We start from the raw sequence: 18,236 nt of genomic DNA, 5'->3' as shown, positions 1-18,236 counted from the left end.
GGGAAAGAGACCCTCCCAGGCTTTCTCGTCTTCAACATGTGTCTTCACAGAGGCATGTACAGTTTCCTTAGTGGTTTAACAGATTATCAATTCTCAAAGCTAATTACTGATTGGGTTTTTGTCAGACATGGAGGAAACTGCTAGCAGCTTCTCTTAGAACATCACTTCCGTGAGGCAAAACCGCACAACAGCACAGAGCACAGAGCTCCTTTGTCCATATGTAGTGCTCATGTGCCCAAGGCCTCAAAATCCCTCCTTGGGAGATCTCCGGGCCCTCTCCAAGGTGTTTTCAGTTGAAAACATTCAGCTCATAATCTAAAGAAATCACCAGAGGACAGGGCCAGCCTGACCTGTCTGTCCTGGCTACTTTTGTCTGGGAGCAATCCTTGGATTTACAGAATTTGGGATGCCAAATTCTAATTTTGCCCATGGCTCCTTGACATGAAAGGCACTTTCTTTCCACAGTAAGGAAGGAAAAGAGCCCCATTGTTTCAGGGGCAGATGAGAGGTCACCACCAGAGGCCAAACCCAGCCAGAGCTGGCAGGTTTTGTTCTGAGAGATATCTTTGCATAGAGAAAACTTTTTAGGGAGAATACCAATTTTGGAAATGGGAATCTGAAAAGACAGACAGTTCTTTCCTATAGCAAGGAAAGCACGGAGCCCCAGTGCCCCAGGAGCTGATGAGAGGCAGCCCTTGACATCCCAACATCAGCCAGACCTGTCAGGTGGCTCCTGGGAGGCCAAGCCAGCCAGAGCTGCTCCGTGTTCCCTCAGTTCCATGGGGCCCCACTGTGTCCCAATGGTCCCTTGCTTCCATGAGGCCCTGAGGTGTCATAATGCCCCCTTGGTGACTCGAGGCCCTGAAGGGTCAGAATGGTCTCCATGGTTCCATCAGGCCCCACAGAGTCATAATGGTCTCTGGGTTCCATGAAGCCCTGGTGTGTCACCATGGCCCCTTGGTTCCATGGGCTCCAGTGGTGCCACAATGATCCCCTTGGTTTCATGAGGTCCCCACCATGTCCTAGTGAACTCCATGGGAAGTAAAGAACCAAGCCCCAGTGTTGCAGGGCCAGTCACCAGAGGCCAAGGCCAGCCAAACTTGGAGGTACTGGCAGATTTTGCCTGGGAGCAACTCTGGGATATACAGAATTTTAGAGGTTGAATCCCAATTTCAGACATGGACACCAAGAGGAGAAGGATGGCTCTTTTCCGTAGGAAGGAAAGCACAGAACACCAGTGTTTCAGGGGCAGATGAAAGGCAGGCATAAGAGGCCTAGGCCACACAGACCTCTCTTTCTTAATTGCTTTTGTCTGAAAACAATCCTCGGATATAGGGAATTTGTGTGGTGGAACCCAAATTTCAGCCATTTCTATGTAGACAAGAAGGATGGTTCATTTCCATAGGAAGGAAAGCACAGAGCCCAAGTGTAGCCATGATATTCTATGAAAAATCCTTTCCTAGGATTTTTCCTGTCCTGAGAAGCTGAGAGCCTCAGGAAAGAAATGTAACCAATAACTATCTGCTGCTGTGGAAGGCCACAGGTGCATCTTTCATTGGTCCATGTGGATTGTTTTCAATCAGTGACCAATCACAGCCACCTGTGCCAAGGCTGTGAGCAGTCACAGGATTTTTGTTATTGATTGCTATTCTATTCTTGTCTTTGTAGCCTTCTGATCTTCTTCTCTCTGTTCTTTTAGTATAGTTGTAATGTAGTATTTTAATATAATATATAACATAATAAATCAGCCTTCTGATAAAAATGGAGTCAAGCCTCGTGTCCTCACACAAGGGGTCTTTGTCTAAACAACAATTGGTGACCCCTGGACGTGTGAAACTGATGGTCACCCCAGGAGTGACCACGGAGTCCAGCCTGGAGCTGAAGAAACGAGACCCTGAAGATGGGCAGAGTTCACAGCCAAGGCAAACAGAAGAACCTGTTGGACTTTCCTGGAGATTGTGTCCAGAGACGGCAGAGCAGCAGAGCTGCACAGCTGGATCCACAAGGACACTGTCTAAAGGTACTGTTATTTTTTCCCTTCCTGAAGATCCTGCCACTCGTAGAAGGTGGGAGGAAAGTTAGAAAAATGTACCTTCGGAAGCTCAGGTTCCGTTTACTGCGTCAGAGGAGAAAGTTATTGAACTCTGGCGCAAATGGGGACACGATTTGATTTTTTGCAAGGAACTGTATGATCGGTTTTTCAGATGGGCAGAATTTCATAGATTTTTTACAAATGTGGTATACTCCCTCGTTATAGATCTTTGGCAGTTCATGGAGGCTGCTTTTGAGTGGACAAAGGACCAGGGTGTTACACTCCCAAGAATGTATGGAGCGCACCTATGCCTCTTCTATATTTTGAAAAAAAGGGAGGCTGCGGGGGTCATCGTGGCCCGGTGCGGTCGCGCTCCGTTCCCACCAGGTTCGGCACGAGAGAAGCCTCTCAAAGAAGACGAACCGCGGGTTCGCAGCCCCCCCGCATTGCCCACAGCTGAGCAAAAGTTTTTCTCCGCTCCCTTGGAGCATGAGCAGGCAGAGCTGCCTTCTCCCCCAGCTCTTTCTCTTGGGGGGGATGGGGAGCCAGCCCCGCCTGCTTCACCGTGGAATTCTCCGCTGCCCCCACTCCGGGAGGCAGCGCAGCCGACCCTGCCTCAGCCGGCCCCGCGGGAGGTGCCGGACCCCGCGGCTCCGCCTCACCCGGCCCCGCGGGAGGCACCGGACCCTGCGGCTCCGCCCGTGGCCCTGCCGCTGCCCGGGCCAGCTCGGCCGGCCTTGATGGCTGCGCCTGCGCTGCAGTGTCCAGACCCCGAAGGAGACTCGGCCGCTGCGCCCAGCCCGGCGGGGGATGCGCCCCCGCTGCCCGTGCCAGTCCCGCTGCTTCCAGCCGACCCGATTTCAGTGCAAGAGCATGCTGAGAACAGTGCTGAGCCCACGGGACCGCCTCAAGAGCCGACACCAGCGCCTGTGCTGCCCGCGCCACCCACCCCAGCTGTCCCGCTGGCTTCCAGAGCTCTGTCCTTCGCATCAGACCCTGCGGACAGCCTGTCCCTCTGTGGAGAGGGCACGGCCCGCCAGCTGACTGCAGGGGCAGTTTGGCTGGCTGTGTTCAGAATCAATGTGTTTTCTGGGTCATTTCGCGTGTGGTCGGCGGCTTCTCCCATAGGGTTGGGGTGCCTGCCTCCCCCCGAGTGCCCCAGCGGCGTGGGGGAGTTGGCTCCTGTGGTATCTGCCTCTGGTCCCAAGTCCAGAGGGGATGGGGGTGGTGCCGAGGGGCAGAACGCAGGAGCAGTGCCATTTGCCTTGCAGGAGCGAGAGAAACCGTGCAAAGCAAGCATTGCTCGCTTGCTCTGGGGACAAGAAACCCTCAGATCTGGGATGAAAATTCCTGAGAATGCTTCTATTCCCGAGCTGCCGGTGTGCACTGGTGGTGCCTCTGGGGGGAGGAAGCGTTTGGTCATTTCTGCTCTGAAGACACTGGCAGCATGGTCCTGCCAGGTTGTGAGCACACAGAGCCCGCCTCACAGGCTGGTTCTGGGCCATTTGGCTCATTTCCCTGGGCCGGGGCCTCCACCCCGTCCAGTGCTGGGTTTGGGGACTTTGCTTTCACCACAGGGACCTGGGCCACCGTTCTGTGAGCCAGGTCTGGGTTCTCTGGTCCGCCCACCAGGACCAGGGCCACCAAAGGGTCCTAGAGACCCCCTGCTGCTGCTGCTCTTCTTCTTTTGGGGAAAAAAAAAAAAAAATAAAAAAAGTGGAAAGAGCTAGCAGCTCAAAAGCATTGAAAAGCCACAAATTAGCCTCAGCCCAAGTGGTTCAATGAAGGGCTGTGGCCACGGCATTCCAGAATTTTCTCTCTGATATGTTTGATGACTGTCAATGGATTTTTGCTAATTCTTGTTTTCTTTAGCAGTTCTTTGTTTCAGAATTCTGCAAGCCTGTTTCAGGACCAAAGGGGACTTCCAGAGATGTCAAAGAAGAGCATCTTCAGTCCATGGACTCTGTCCTGAAATTCAGCTGTTTGGACTTGAAACAATGAATTTCGTTTGCCTGAGTTTTTGCATTTTCTTATATTTTAAGATTGTTTTAGTGATATGATAGAATTTGATGTTTTATAGGTGAAGAATTTCCCTGAATGTTCTACAGGTGAAGAATTTCCCTGACCATTCCACATCAGCAGTTGATTGAGATTTTGATTGGCAACAGATGAACCTCAAGAGGTGTTTGTTCTCTCTTCTGCAAGGGCCCAGTAGAAGAAATTACAAACATTCTCTTTTTCTATTGAATTTAATAAATTTAAAAGGGTGAGATGTAGCCATGATATTTTAGTGAAAATTCCTCTGCTAGGATTTTTCCTGTCCTGAGGAGCTGAGAGCCTCAGGAAAGAAATGTAAACAATAACTATCTGCTGCTGTGGAATGCCACAGGAGCATCTTTCATTGGTCCATGTGGATTGTTTTCAATTAGTGACCAATCACAGCCACCTGTGCCAAGGCTGTGAGCAGTCACAGGATTTTTGTTATTGATTGCTATTCTATTCTTGTCTTTGTAGCCTTCTGATCTTCTTCTCTCTGTTCTTTTAGTATAGTTTTAATGTAGTATTTTAATATAATATATAACATAATAAATCAGCCTTCTGAGGAAAATGGAGTCAAGCCTCGTGCCCTCACACAAGGGGTTGCTGAGACAAGACATGGGAATTCCCAAGGTTCCCATTCCTCAATCCCACACTCCCACACGAACTCCCCTCCTCCTCCCACAACCACCTTTGTTCTCCAGAGCCTCCTGACCATGTCTGATGGATTTTGGGAGCTCTTCCACACAGCTGTGTCCCAGATAATGCTTCATCTGCTCCACCATGATCCCTTTGCATTCCCAGCACCTCCAGGTGATCCACGTGGCACTATCGGACACTGCAAAGCTCCCGGGTCCCAGCTGGAAGGAGATGAAATCCCACCCCTCGTAGCCATAGAGATCCCATCCCAGCCCCTCAGAGTCCTCCATTCCCACAGATCCCAGCCCAGCCCCTGGCTCCCCCTAGTGCCCCCCGCTCTGGTTGTACCGGCCCCGTCTCCAGGGCACTGTCGGCCATGGGCAGGTTCCTGTCCTTGAGCCGGGGCTGGCTATCCCAATATCCCAGCCCTGCCTATCCCAATATCCCAACCCTGGCCATCCCAATATCCCAGCCCTGGCTATCCCAATATCCCAGCTCTGGCTCTCCCAATATCCCAGCCCTGGCTATCCCAATACCCCAACATTGGCAATCCCAATAACCCAAACCTGGCTATCCCAGTATTCCAGCCCTGGCTATCCCAATATCCCAGTCCTGGCTATCCCAATATCCCAGCCCTGGCTATCCCAATATCCCAGCTCAGCTCCCCCCACCATCCCCGCTCTCTGCGGCTCCATCTGGCCCCGCTCGCTGCCCCAGCGCTCGCAGGGGTCCCGTCCACGTCCCCCACAATCAAGGACTGGGGGACCTTAGGCCGTGTTTTATTGTGTTTTATTCTCCTTGTTCCCAGTTTGCAATGGTTTCCTTGATGTAGCCCCGCTTCTTTCCTGAAAATGCTTTGCCCCAAGTGCCTTCCCTCCTCCCCCATGTAAATCCTCCCTGTGGCTGCAGAGCCATTCCCCAGTCTCCTCCCTGGGCCCCTGTCAATCCCTCGGCCTCCCTTCCTCTCTTTCCAGAATCTTCCCACAGGGGCGTGGAGTGATTGGGCAGAGGTCAGGACCCTCCCTTAAGGTGCTTCCTCATTTGTGATCCTTAATGTCCATCTGCCCAGTTTGCACACCCCCCGTTTCCCCCATTGGTTGTTGGATGTATCTTTGCCTTGTTTGCGCCCCCCTTTCCAAGCTGGTGCAGGGGCTGAGTGTGTGCTGTGTGCAGCAGGTTGCCCTGAGGGTCAGAGCTGCCCTGAGCCCTGAAATAAACCTTGGCTTTACCCTGCCCAGAGTGGGCCCTTTCTTCCTGCAGCAGCGTCTGCCAGCTACTCCTGTGGTTTAGGGCTGGCAGCCCCGGCCGCTCTCCTGTAGCCCGGGCACAGGGGAGTGTCCCCCGCAGTCGACCGTGTCGGGCTGGTCGGGCAGGGCCCGAATGGGCACTGAGAGGACGCGGCGACAGGGCTGGGCTGCGACAGCGCCACTGCCAGGTACTGCAGGGAGTGCAGAACTGGGGGGACAGCGAGATCGGGGGAGCTGGGGGGCTGAACGTGAGAGACTGGGGATCCAGGGGGGTCAAGAGGCCAAGGAAAGGGGGACTTGAAGAGCTGGCCGAGCTGGGAAGGAGGTTCAGGGGCTCAGAGTCAAGGAAAGGGGGTGCAGGGACTGGGAGAGCTGGGATGGGGTGTGCAGGGAATCCTGTGCCCAGGAAAGGGGGTACCGGGATGTCCTGGGAGTGAAAAAAGGAGGGTCTGGGGGCTGGAAAATGCAGGAATGGGGGCCCAGGGATCCCAGGTCAGGGAAAAGGGTGGGGCTGGGTGCTGGGAGAGGCGGGGGCCGGGGAAAGTTGAGTTGGTGCCAGATAAGGGGGTGCAGGGGGGTCTCAGTCCTGGGCAATGAGGTAAAAGGGGGTCTCGGGTCTCAGGAATGGGGGTGCAGGAGGGGCTCAGGGTCACAGAAATGGGGGGCAGGGACATGGAGAGGTAGAAGGGAGTTCCAGGGGGCCTGGAGCCCAGGAAAGGCGAGTGCAGGGTTTACCAAAAAAGGTGGGACATGGCATAGGGACACCCAGGATGTTCAGGAAGGGGGAGTTCAGGGGGTGTGTGGTTTTGCAGAAGGGTGGGGCTGGGGGCAGGGAAAGGCTGGAATGGGGGTCCAAGGTGTTCCAGGTCGTCCCAGGGTCAGGCACATGGGAAGTCTGGAGGTGCCCGGGGAGGTGGGGCTCAGCCCAAATATTCTGGGGAGTGCCTGGGTTGGGATTTTTTGGGGGGATGTTTGGAGAATGAAGAACTCCAAGGCAGGGCAGAAAAAGCCCCTTGGGGGGACATCGGGGGGTGGCGGCTGGCGGCAGAGACAGCCTTGAGGAGCAGAGCCCTGTGTCCCCCAGGAGCCCAAAGTGGGGAGCCCAGAGAGGGGGGAGCGCCGCCATTGGCGGGAGCCTGCAGAGGCTGGAGAGGGGCAGGGGGGACTCCTTGGAGCCCCTGCAGCCCAGAGCAGACAATGAGGGGAGAAGGGAGCCCAAAAGGGAGCCCAAAAAGCCCCGGCACCCCTGAATGGGCAGAGTGAAGAGGGGGCAGCTTTTGGGATTGCTGGGACTGCCAGCAGCCTGGGGAGGGTGGGCACCGAGGAGAAGGGGGACCCGCAATGCAAGCGTGACCCCAGCAGCTGGGACTGGGGGAACTCCCAAAGAGCAGAGAGGAGGGAGCAGGGCCGGGGAATTCCTGGGAGGCTTTTTCAAGGCTGAATCTTGGTGTTTGGGAGCTTTTTCTGGAGCCCCGATGGCCGGTGACTTGTAGAAAGGGACTTGGGTGGAAAGACTTTCAAAGTCAATGTGCTCATCCCTTGTTTTCCCCAAACCAGGATTTCCCATTGCCACTTCTTGTGAGGCAGTGAGAGAGAGGAATATGTCCCTGGACACTGAGGCAGGGGACGAGGAAGTCAGTGCCCCTTTCCCCCTCTCTCCTGCTCCATCTCCCAGCCCAGCACCGCCCCGGCTGCAGGACAGCCTGGGGGAATCTCCTTGCCCTTGCCTGTGGCCCGGAGGCAAATGCCATCCCGTCCTTGTCCTTCCTCCCCCAGAGCAGGAGCTGAGCATGGAGAGCAGGGAGGACAAATCCCCGCGGCAGAACCTCATGGCAGAGGCCGTTTTGAGCGGCTCCATGGCGCAGGAACCCAATGGGGAGGAAAAGCCCTGGAGATGCTGCACGAGGAGGGGCTGCAAACGCAGATGGCGGGGATCTGAGGGGGAAAGAGCCAGCCTGGGCCGGCAAGGCGGCCGAAGATGGAGCCAGAGCTCGGAGCTGGTGGTCCATGAGGAGTTTCCTGATGGGGAGAAGCCCCACAAGTGCGAGGAGTGTGGGAGGAGCTTCAGGTGCATCTCCCACCTGATCGTGCACCGGAGGAGCCACACTGAGGAGAGGCCCTACGAGTGTGATCAGTGCAGGAAGAGGTTTCAGACCAGCTCTAATCTCCTCGTGCACCAGCGCACGCACACAGAGGAGAGGCCCTTCCGCTGCCCCGACTGTGGGCAGGGCTTCAGGCGCAACTCCACCCTCATCAGGCACCGGCTCATCCACACTGGGGAGAGGCCCCAGGAGTGTGAGGAATGTGGGAAAAGCTTCAGGCAGAGCTCCCACCTGATCAGCCACCGGAGGACCCACCCTGGGGAATGGCCCTATGAGTGTGGGGAGTGTGGGAAAAGCTTCAGCCAGCATTCCAGCCTGATTGTCCACCAAAAGATCCACTCTGGGGAGAGGCCCTATGAGTGTTCCAAGTGTGGGAAGGGGTTTCGGATCCGCTTCCATCTTTTCCGGCACTATCAGAGTCACACAGAGGAGAGGCCCTTCTGCTGCCCCGACTGCGGGAAGGGATTCAGGCACAACTCCCACCTTGTCAGGCACCGGCGCATCCACACTGGGGAGAGGCCCTACGAGTGTCCCCAGTGTGGGAAGAGCTTCTCCTGCAGCTCTCACTTGACCCAACACCAACGGAGGCGAGTTCCCCGAGTGTGGTAAGAGCTTCGTGCGCTGCTCCAGCTCCATCCCCCACTGCAGGACCCACGCTGGGCACAGCCCTGGTGACCCACATTCCCTGTGATCCCTTTTGGGAACACACCTGCCTGTTTTCCTTTTGGTTTGGCTTTAATTTTTTTCTCTTCTTCCTCTCTTTGCCCTCCAAAAGCCAAGAGGGATCTATCACCTCAAAACCACTCAAATCCCACTGAAAACAACTAAATTTTAACCCCTAAAGGCTCAATCCCTCCTCAAATTGCTTGTTCCCTCCTCAAAAAAACTCAATCCCAGGCTAAACTCACTCAATTCCACAACCACCAGGGTGAGATGGGGTTGGAAAGGGATTGGGAGCAGTAGGATCCCAATTGGGAGTGGTGGGATGGGGATTGTGTGGGGCTGGCTGGGTGGGATGTATTTGACAGCAAATAAAACTTTCAGAGTTACTGATTTCTGTCCCATTCCTTTTCAGTCAGTTCTGTTTGCAGAGTGCCGCCTTCTCAGCTGATTAATTTGCTATAAAAATCCCATTTTTGAAATCATCTAACCCAAACAATCCAAAAACCAATATCCAAATAAAAGCACTCACCTACAATTAAATTTTAAAAAATAATTGGAATTGTTTTAGAGTACTTAAGGATGTTATTAAAGTTTAATTGTTTGGTTAAAATGTAGGAGAAATTCTAGTGGTGCTTGGTTTTGTGTTTAGTATGTTTGTAATATGAATTGTTTTACTAAGGTGTGTTGGATTGTATGTTAGTTTTTTTAGATATTTTTAGTCTAAAGTATATTAGTTACTACGATAAAGCTTTCAGAAGGTATTTCTTAGTATATAATTTGTTTATAGTTATTCTTAATATTATAGTAATAGTTATTGTTGTTTTGCTTGGATCATTGGAGTAACGTAAGAAAAAATATTTCATTTTTATTATAATTGATTTCATTGTAATTTTAGTTTATTGATTTATAATTTTGTTTTCAGTTGTTGAGAGGATAGGAAGGAAGTTCAAGGGCAGGAACATTTTTTCCCCAGCTCGTGCAGCCCAAGTCTGGGTGCCATTCAGCCCAGAGCTATGGGATAATATTGTAGTGCCTCCCACACACATTCTGCCTCTAAGAAAAGCTTGGCTTGGCTTCTTAGAGTGAAATAAATAGAAGCGTAATAAAATGGACAGTTAAACTGATCCCTCTTGAATGACTCTCTTGCTTTCCAGTGTCAATCCTGCACCTCATGCTCCCAAGGCTTGGTATGAACAAGTGTCTGAGATTGCTTAAAAATTCTCAGGCAAGGTTCAGTAAAAGCCAGATAGAATATTAAGCAACAGCTCAAGAAAATTCATTGGCAACATTCACATTATTACTTACTGCTTGGTTAAGGAACAACATGGGGAAAAAAGCAAGGAACAAAATTCAGTCAATCAAATGAGAAACATTATGAGAATTATGTGTGTGTGTGTGTGTGTGTGTGTGTGTGTTTAGGTGTGTTTGAGAAAGGGACAGAAAGGACAAGGATCAAAAGGAATACAGCCTAAATGCTTAACAGCACTGGAGCTGAGCAGTGGTTAAACTGGAGCCTCCAGGAGTGGGCTCTTGGCCCAGGATCCATGGCTGCTCAGTCATGCTGCCAGTGCAGCAAGCTTGAGAGCGCGCTGGCTCTGCGAGGCCCCACTCAGAGGGAGGTTGCTGCTGGCACCTCTGGGCTCCAGGAGAGCCCCAAGGGCCTCATTTGGGAGCGCTGTTCATGGGCCACAGGCGAGGGGCCTCAGCCATCAAGGCTTCATCGTGGCCGCACCGTGGGTCAGCAGCCTGGCTCTGAGAGTGGGAGAAGGAGGATGTCATGCCTTTGAGGCAGGAAAAGCGGTTTCCAAGGCAGTTCACAGGACACCCCAGGAGCTCGTCAGACAGCACAAGTGCCTGGCAGCGCTCGGTGTCTCTGGGAAGCTCAAGAGGAGCTGGGCCCAGGCGCTGTTCAGCAAGGCCCAGGCCTGACAAGCGTTTCTCAGGTCACCGTGTGGCCGGACAAGGCTGGGGCCATTCACCACCACAATCTGAAGCACGAGGTTTTGATGTAGGGTAAAAAGGCATGGCCCAGTGGAAGTGGGCCGTGTCCTCAGGCCTGTGGGAGAATCACAATGCAGATCCTTGTGCTACTGATTCCATCTCTCCCATTTTTCTGAGTTCTTGGTGGCAAGGTCACTTAGGTTAGACACACAGCTCAGAAGCAATGCTCCTGTAGTTTTCTGCACAATGAATTAAAGTGAGATCACACATCCCAAATTTTGTTGTTACAGTGTAAGCGACTGTTTGAGGAATTTCTGGAGCCGCAAACTTGGTTACTAAAATATTTACTGCGCAAGGGCAAGGAGCGCAGAGAAAAGAGTCACAGTCAAAGGCATGGCCCAGGCAATGCTCTTTTGACAAGTTCTGCCCTGAGCTTTCCTGAGGAAGATCTGAAAGGTTCGATGTCACTGGCACAAGCTCCTGCAGTGGCTGCTGGCCAGCAGAGGAGGGCTGGCAGCTGGGCAACAAGTGCTGCCACAAGCAGCAGCTCAGCCAGGACAGCAAATCAAGAGCTGGGATGGAGCTGATCTGAAGGCCAAATTTAGCTCCTAAAAGAGCTGGAACAGTTCCTCATTCCAATGAGGTGCAGTGTTGGACACAGCTCTATGTGAGCACTGGACACAAGTTGCTCCCACTGAGTGTTGTGATGGTTTCTGCAGGAGCTCTGGGCTCCTGTGTGTGCTGGACACAATGAGGAGAGAAGGAGCCAAGTGCACTGACACACCTTTGCCTTGAGCATGACCCGGCCTGGACCAAACACACTGCAAGCTTTCCCCTTTGGCCCATGTCTCAAAATGTCAGGTCAGCTGTTGGACAACTCAGGTTGGTTTGGTGTCAAGGAATTCCCCTCAGAAATACTGGGTTTGTCTTCCTCTGTGCCTTCCCCTCAGCAGCCTTGGGGCTGCTCCTGTGTGAAGCCATGTGTCTCACGCAGTTTGGGAGAACTTAATACAGGACACTCTGCAATGAGTCGTCTCCTCTAAAGTGTTCCAACAATCCCCTTCCAGTAACAGGAAATGAATACTAATAGATGAAAGTGGAAAAAAATTGCAACAGTTTATTAACAAGCGGAATACCTGAAAAGCAAGCAAAAAGGCCAGTGACTTTCTCCCAGAGGCAGAGCTCTGTGGAGCGGTCACGGCAGGTGAAGCAGCTGGGCTGGAGCCCCTCGGTGTCTTTTCTCCCCGGCGTGGCTCAGCTCACACTCTCGGGCTGGGAGCGGGGCTGCTCCACTCCTGCCGGCACCATGTCCCTGGGCTTGGACAGTTTTCTGCCAGGAGAGCCCACCATGCTGTTACACAGATCTCTCATAAAGGCCCAAACCAACTCCAAACACTCTGCCTACAGCAGCGTTTCAGAAAAGGCTGCAGAAATCCAGGACAGCTGCAAGTGAGTGTCAGACAGCTTTTCTCTTGTTCTTGCAAGCAGAATTCTTGATGAACTGATGCAATTTTATTCAGATGTAACACAGGAGCTGTGTTTTTTTATTGAAATATTTCACGATGAGTAACAAGCCTTGGCAGCATGAGGCACAGGACTGACGTGTGAAAGCATGAGCATATCCTCCAAAGTGACCAGTTTAATTGTCCATTTTATTACCCTTGTATTTATTCCACACTAATAAGCAAACTCAAGCTTTGCTTGGATATAAAAGAGGCACGGCATACCCTACGGTCTCTTGCAGGGTCACCAGGGCTGGCAGTGACAAAGCAGGCAGTCTGCTTCATTGGGAATCACTACAGATCTGCATCACAATGTGTTTTTAAGTAGCATGGTATTATTAAGATCTCCTTTTCTGCATGAGATACAAAAAGGAGGTTCTGAAATGACTTCCATGCAAGCAGGCAGTAAAGAACTGACCCTGCTATCCTAACAAAGCTTTGGCTTTGGCAATTGCACTCTTCCCATTCATCTTTTGACGCAGACACTCCAGGTTTTCCCCACACCCCTGCAAGGCTGGCAATCACTGTTTCCCTTTTACTGTTCTTCCCTGGAGCAAGTACAGTGGCTGCTTTGAAACTAAAAGCCCTGAGATCTGGGCATCTTGAAGGAGCATGAAATGCTAATTAAGTGTTCCCATTGGTAATACCCAGGTCTGCACTTCCCAGAGCTCTGAAGCAGCAGCAGGAGGGCCATGCATCATTCCTGTTGGTGGATGTTCATGTTTCTGGTGTGCAAGAGCAATGTCTTTGAGGAGGGACAAAAATGCCCCTATCCAAACAGTGGCTGTGCAAGGAGATGTGAAGTTTCACTGCCTTTTTTAGGATAGTTTAGAAAGATCTAAGAGAGTACTGTGGCATGGAGCAGGTCCCTAATTTTGTCTCCAGAGAAATCCCCAAAGGACACATCGGCTCTGCTGGTGATGGCAACCCCATAAGCTCGTGGACTTGTTTTCCCTGCAACATGCCACCCTGCCTGGGCTTTATTAGGCCAGGACTAGACCCATAGCTATGCCAACACATGCAGCCACGTGACACAGAGTCAGACAGAGTTCTCCTTCAGAAAACTCAATTAACACATTCACATGCAGTTTCTTCTAGAACATCAGAAGCTGGCAACCATGAGGACTTTGCTGTCACAAGGTTACAGTTTACACTGGGCCCAGAAGTATTTTTCCCTAAGGCAAAACAAATTGAAATGTGAAGTTTAAATCTTCAAATGACTATGAAAGGAAACTGTAGAATAATTTCTGGAAAGGCAGCATTGTCAATGATCATGCAGCCCACCAAGAGCTGGAGCGGAATCCAGAATTGCTTGTTCCAGCTATGCAGGAATTCATTACCCTGGCAAGCGCCGGTCCATGGGAACAAATGATCCCATAGCCCTGGGCAGAATGGCACCCAGGCTGGAGTGGAAATAGATTTGAGGAATCCTTGTCACTTGCTATTGGCCTCACAGCCCACTCATCCCTTGGCAAGCAAGTTGCAAAAAACACTGTTGGACTGCTGTCCTGGGTAAATCTACATACAGATGACTATTCCAAAGCAGGGCATCTTTTCCCAGTGAAATACACATCCTCCTCTTACCTATGAAATTGTGCCTGAAGTCACCTGTGAGCCAGATCTGTGTGAGATTGCAAAGGAGCAAAGCTTTGGCATTTGGGCACACTTCTCTTGGTTTCTTTGCTCAGGGCTTTGTTGAGCACAGAACACATCCAGGTAGAAAACTTTTGACCATACAGGATCTTTTGTTTCCATTGTCCCCCAAACATGTGAAGAGGTGGTGGTGTTGTAATGCCAATTTAAAAAGAGTAGCACAAATGACACAAAAAAGACATGGCAAAAGAGGAAGAGGAGCAGCCCAGTGAGGAAAGGATGTGGTGAGACACTGGCACATGGAGTGAGCTGCACTCCCATAACCTCTGGGTTAGCAGGTCTTGGTCACCCATTCTCCTCCTGGTTTATTTAAATTTTATTTATTTATTTATTTATTTACCTTTTCAAAAAACATCAAAATAAAATATATACAATTAAAAATATGTCATCAAAATTTAAAGATACAATCAAAACACATTTATTCAAAACTATATTTAAAGATCAGAACATATGTACATCTCTAACTATGTAGACTAATGCATAAATCCTATTCTTGAAATACTCTTCATGCAGGCGGCAGCTTCTTCCTGAGCTTGGAGGAAAGAGAGCTCTTCTGAATGTGAGGGTAGGAGATAATGGGAAGTCAGCCCAGAAAACCTGTTGGTAAGAGTGTAGGCAGTCACATCTGCAAAGTGGAGACACAAAGTACAGCAGAGGCCACAGTGCAAACCTAACACTGCCAAAGCACCATATTTCATGGGACATATTTCCTGCCAAGATCTTTTATGGGACATTATTTCCAATAGCTGCACAGGGAAACATGGTCCTGCTGGCAGACACTTGAGGCAGGCCAGGGTGCAAAACCCTGCCCCACTTCTACAGAGCTGCCCCAGGAACAGCCTGGCCTCTGGGCTGCCCTGGGACAGCAGGGAGCCCCGAGCCCTGTGCTCTCCAGCAATGGCTCAGCTGCACATGCACCCTCCTGCTCCTCTGCCTGCCCCACAGCTGAGCAGCCCTCCAGCTGCACGGGGCACTGGCAGCAGCACAGCTCATTGCTGGGCCACATGCAGGGCACAGCTGTTCCCTGGCAATGTGCACAGCCTGGCTGGGCTGCCACAAGACCCTTCCTCCCAGCAGAGAGTGGCCCAGCTCCCCCCTCACCTCTGTGTGAGGCTGAGCCAAGCTGGGCCTTCATCTTGTCCTCAGTCTGGAGTTGCTTCAGGCCCCACACGCCATGACTAGGAAGGGCGATGGAGAGAGCAGGGGCAGATGCACGCCCTTCCTTAGTCTTTTGTCATTTTTGGCACAGCTAAGAAGTCACATCCGGAGGTGTCCAACTCAGCTCTTGGTCAGCTTTCTGGAGAACATGATGGCTTCACCAGCCCAAAAGGCTGTTGAGGTTTTCCCACACGCGGGGAGGCTTGCTGGCAGCACACTTCCTCACCTGGGTGCCCATCACCTGGCAGAGGGCACAGGCCAGCTTGGTGAGCACAGTGCGGACGCTGGCGCTTCGCACCGGCAGCACCTTGTTCTCCAGGCAGGACCAGAGCACGGGCAGGGCGCAGCGCTGGACCACTGCAGGGCTCCTGGCATGAACCCACTCCACGAGCACTGCTGGGAGAGAGACACAGCTCCTTACCCACCAGCCTCAATGCCAACAGGGATCTGCCTCTGCTTGTGCTTCTTGGGAGCCTCTCTGGCTAAGGTCAGTGAAACAGCACACAGAGCCCCATGACCCAGAAACGGGCAAAGCAGCTGATCATCCTGGAAACAGAACCACCAACCCCTCAGGACTAATTTCTCCAACCAGAGCCTTGTCCCTGTGGCAGACTTTTTACCTTTCCTAAAACATTTCACAATCTGTTCCTGCAAGAACAATGACTGAAATGTCAAATTGCTTTTTATTTCCATTAAGAAGTTGTCTAAATCCACACTGAAGATTTGGAAATGCACCCTAGAGAGGCAATTGAGAGATTTCTAAGAAGAGGGATGATTCAATTTTTGTAACTTTGATGTCAAGGGCCAAAGGTCTAACCTGGCTCTCCCCTTTGCTCAGTGGTGCACAGCAAAGGGCAGCATTAGAACCCACTTCAAAACTCCAGCCCACCAGAGATGGGTGCTGCCTGACAGCTGGATGAGAAACACCAGTGACTAGCTGGTGTCTTGGGCAGAATGCTTTTGAGGCTTCCAACAAAATGCTGTTTCAAACTTCAGGGTGTCTTAGAGAATTACCAGACCCCATTGCTGTGGCATTAGGACATCTCCACATTTTAATGGCATTTCCACTCCCAGTGTTAATGCAATTTTTTCTTATAATGTCCACTGAAATAGGGACATAGCGAGAGAAAAATGCTGCACAGCGGATGGAAATTTAACCAAAACAGAAGTGTTCTCTCACATTGTCTCTGAAATTTGCACTCTGCTCATTTTCTGAACTGAACTATATCAAACACAGACAAAAAATTACTACCAACAGGCTTCTTGCATGGCAGATTGGGCTGGGAGATCAAAACCTGAAATGCTCTGGAGACCATTTTTATTTTCCGATCAGGCAAAATGTTATGTAGTAGCCATTTATTATCCTGTGCTGGAAGAGACTTCTTTTTCCCTATGCTGTTAATCCACCAGCACCCTAATGCAACAATTCAACATTGAAACAGCTCCTGAAAGACCCTCAACCAATTCTGCTAAGCACGGAAAGGGTTATGGTACCCCTTTCTAAATGGGAGTTCATTTGAGTTTAAATGTAGTTAAAGGCATTGGTGACTACTGAAGGTGAGGAACAGCTGTCTGTTCCTACTAAATCTCAGAGAGAACATCTGCTCTTTCCAAAGTTGTCCTAATTTATGCTTAATTCCTTTATTTGAAAAAGAGATCAAAAGAACTGCAGAACTAATTTCCCTATTATTTAGGGATATTTAGCATTTAAAGATGCTGGCATAATTAGCAGTGGATTTAGCCCCAGCTTAAGCAAGGCTAACAATTGTCTTCTCTGCTATATATTGAGATTATAATTTTTCCATTCTTTGGCTACTGCTGACATAGCAAGCTCCTCTGAGGAATCCATTAACAGCTGCATTTGTAGCATTTTGGACAGCGCAGACACAGGCAGACACTGTTTGCACACCCTGAAATGCTCACTCCAATGCCACTTGGATTTCAGCACAGGCAGGGAGCCCAGCACTCTGCTTCTGCCCCTGTGCCCCCAAAGGCTGCCTTGCACTAAATCCATGCCTCTAAGACGTGTGTTGAGTTTTGACCTAAGCTGGGACCCCCAGGCTCTGCACGGTTCAGCCTCAAAACTTCCCAAGAGAAAAACAAGAATTCTGTGAGAACAAAACAAACTGATTCCCTGAAACAGCGTTTGCCACCATTTTCCCTAAAGGATCACAGATGTCCCTGAGCTCCCAAGAGAGGAGCCAGCTGGGGTATTTGAGCCCCTCCCTTTCCTGCAGCTGGGTTCTGAGATGCCCCAGTGAGGGCTCAGCCCTGAGGCCGAGCGCTGCCCCATCTCAGGTGCTGCACAGCTCTGCAGCAGCCAGGGAAACCTGCCAAATACACCTGCCTTGGCTGCTGGGCAGGAGGGACAAGCTCAGCACCTCCTGGTTTGGAGGAGCTACTCTGCTGTCTGCTCACAGGCATTCCCTGTAAATACTCCCTTGGAGACCTCTTGGCTTAGAAGGGGAGGCCATACCTGCGATACTCCCGGTGACATCCAGCAGAGCTTGGCCACTCAGATGACTCCATTGGTGGCTGAACTCTTTCAGCAGTGATACTTTATCTACAAGTGAAACACATGTTTCTGCTCACTTGTCTGAGGTCATAGGAGAAAGGAGAGTGGGGAGGGAAAGGGCAGGGGCAACCCCATTTTATCAAAGCAAGTAAATTTCTGCTGATTTCTGAATCGTTATTGACTTTCCTTCCTGCCTACTTGGCAGGGTTTAAAATTGCAAAAGAAAAGCTCTCCTTTCACATTTGCAAATCCCAACTCATCTCCTGTACCAGGAGCTATGTTAAAGCATTTCACATCAGGAACCTCAAGAGGAGTTCAGTCACATGTAAGAAGCAGTGGAAAGGTTTTGCATCCCAGAGCAAAAAGGAAGAAGCCCATCCTTGGCACACAGAAAGGCAATGAGTCAGGCAGTTCATGACTTCACAGAGCAGCTGAGGTGGAGAAAGTGGAAACTGCCCCTGAAGATCTGCCTCCTCAACACTCCATTTTTCAGGCATTTTCAGAGCTGACATAAGTCTATGTGGCAAAGGAATTTAGAGTAACCCTTGCCTATGTAGTTCTTTGCTATTGTCATCTTGCCCCACACAAAACAACACGTAGAACAAGGCATCGTTGCAGCTGGATTTAGACTTGCTTGTTACAAAGAAATTAACTTGGTGAATCATAAGTTCCCCTTTGAAAAAAGAAGAGAAAGAAGAAAGGTAGAACATAGGCAGCTAATGCCTATAATGTAGAGCCTGCCAGGTG

The 18,236-nt window shown here is 50.9% G+C and overlaps 1 protein-coding gene across 1 annotated transcript; it reads left to right on the top strand.

The window, feature by feature from the left end:
* Positions 1–7,745: 7,745 nt before the first annotated feature.
* On the top strand, positions 7,746–8,666 carry LOC135305574 (zinc finger protein 239-like). The gene has a single exon (XM_064429309.1). The coding sequence runs from the start codon at positions 7,746–7,748 to the stop codon at positions 8,664–8,666; it is 921 nt and encodes a 306-aa protein (XP_064285379.1).
* Positions 8,667–18,236: the final 9,570 nt, after the last annotated feature.

The sequence above is a fragment of the Passer domesticus genome, chromosome 8 (genome assembly GCF_036417665.1).
Source record: "Passer domesticus isolate bPasDom1 chromosome 8, bPasDom1.hap1, whole genome shotgun sequence".
Classification (NCBI taxonomy): domain Eukaryota; kingdom Metazoa; phylum Chordata; class Aves; order Passeriformes; family Passeridae; genus Passer; species Passer domesticus.
The sequence above is the reverse complement of the archived record's forward strand: the minus strand, read 5'-3'. Positions and strand labels throughout refer to the sequence as shown.

Bases quoted from the DNA above. Each gene is read 5' to 3' on its own strand.
- LOC135305574 (XM_064429309.1), top strand. From the start codon at position 7,746: ATGGAGAGCAGGGAGGACAAATCCCCGCGGCAGAACCTCATGGCAGAG.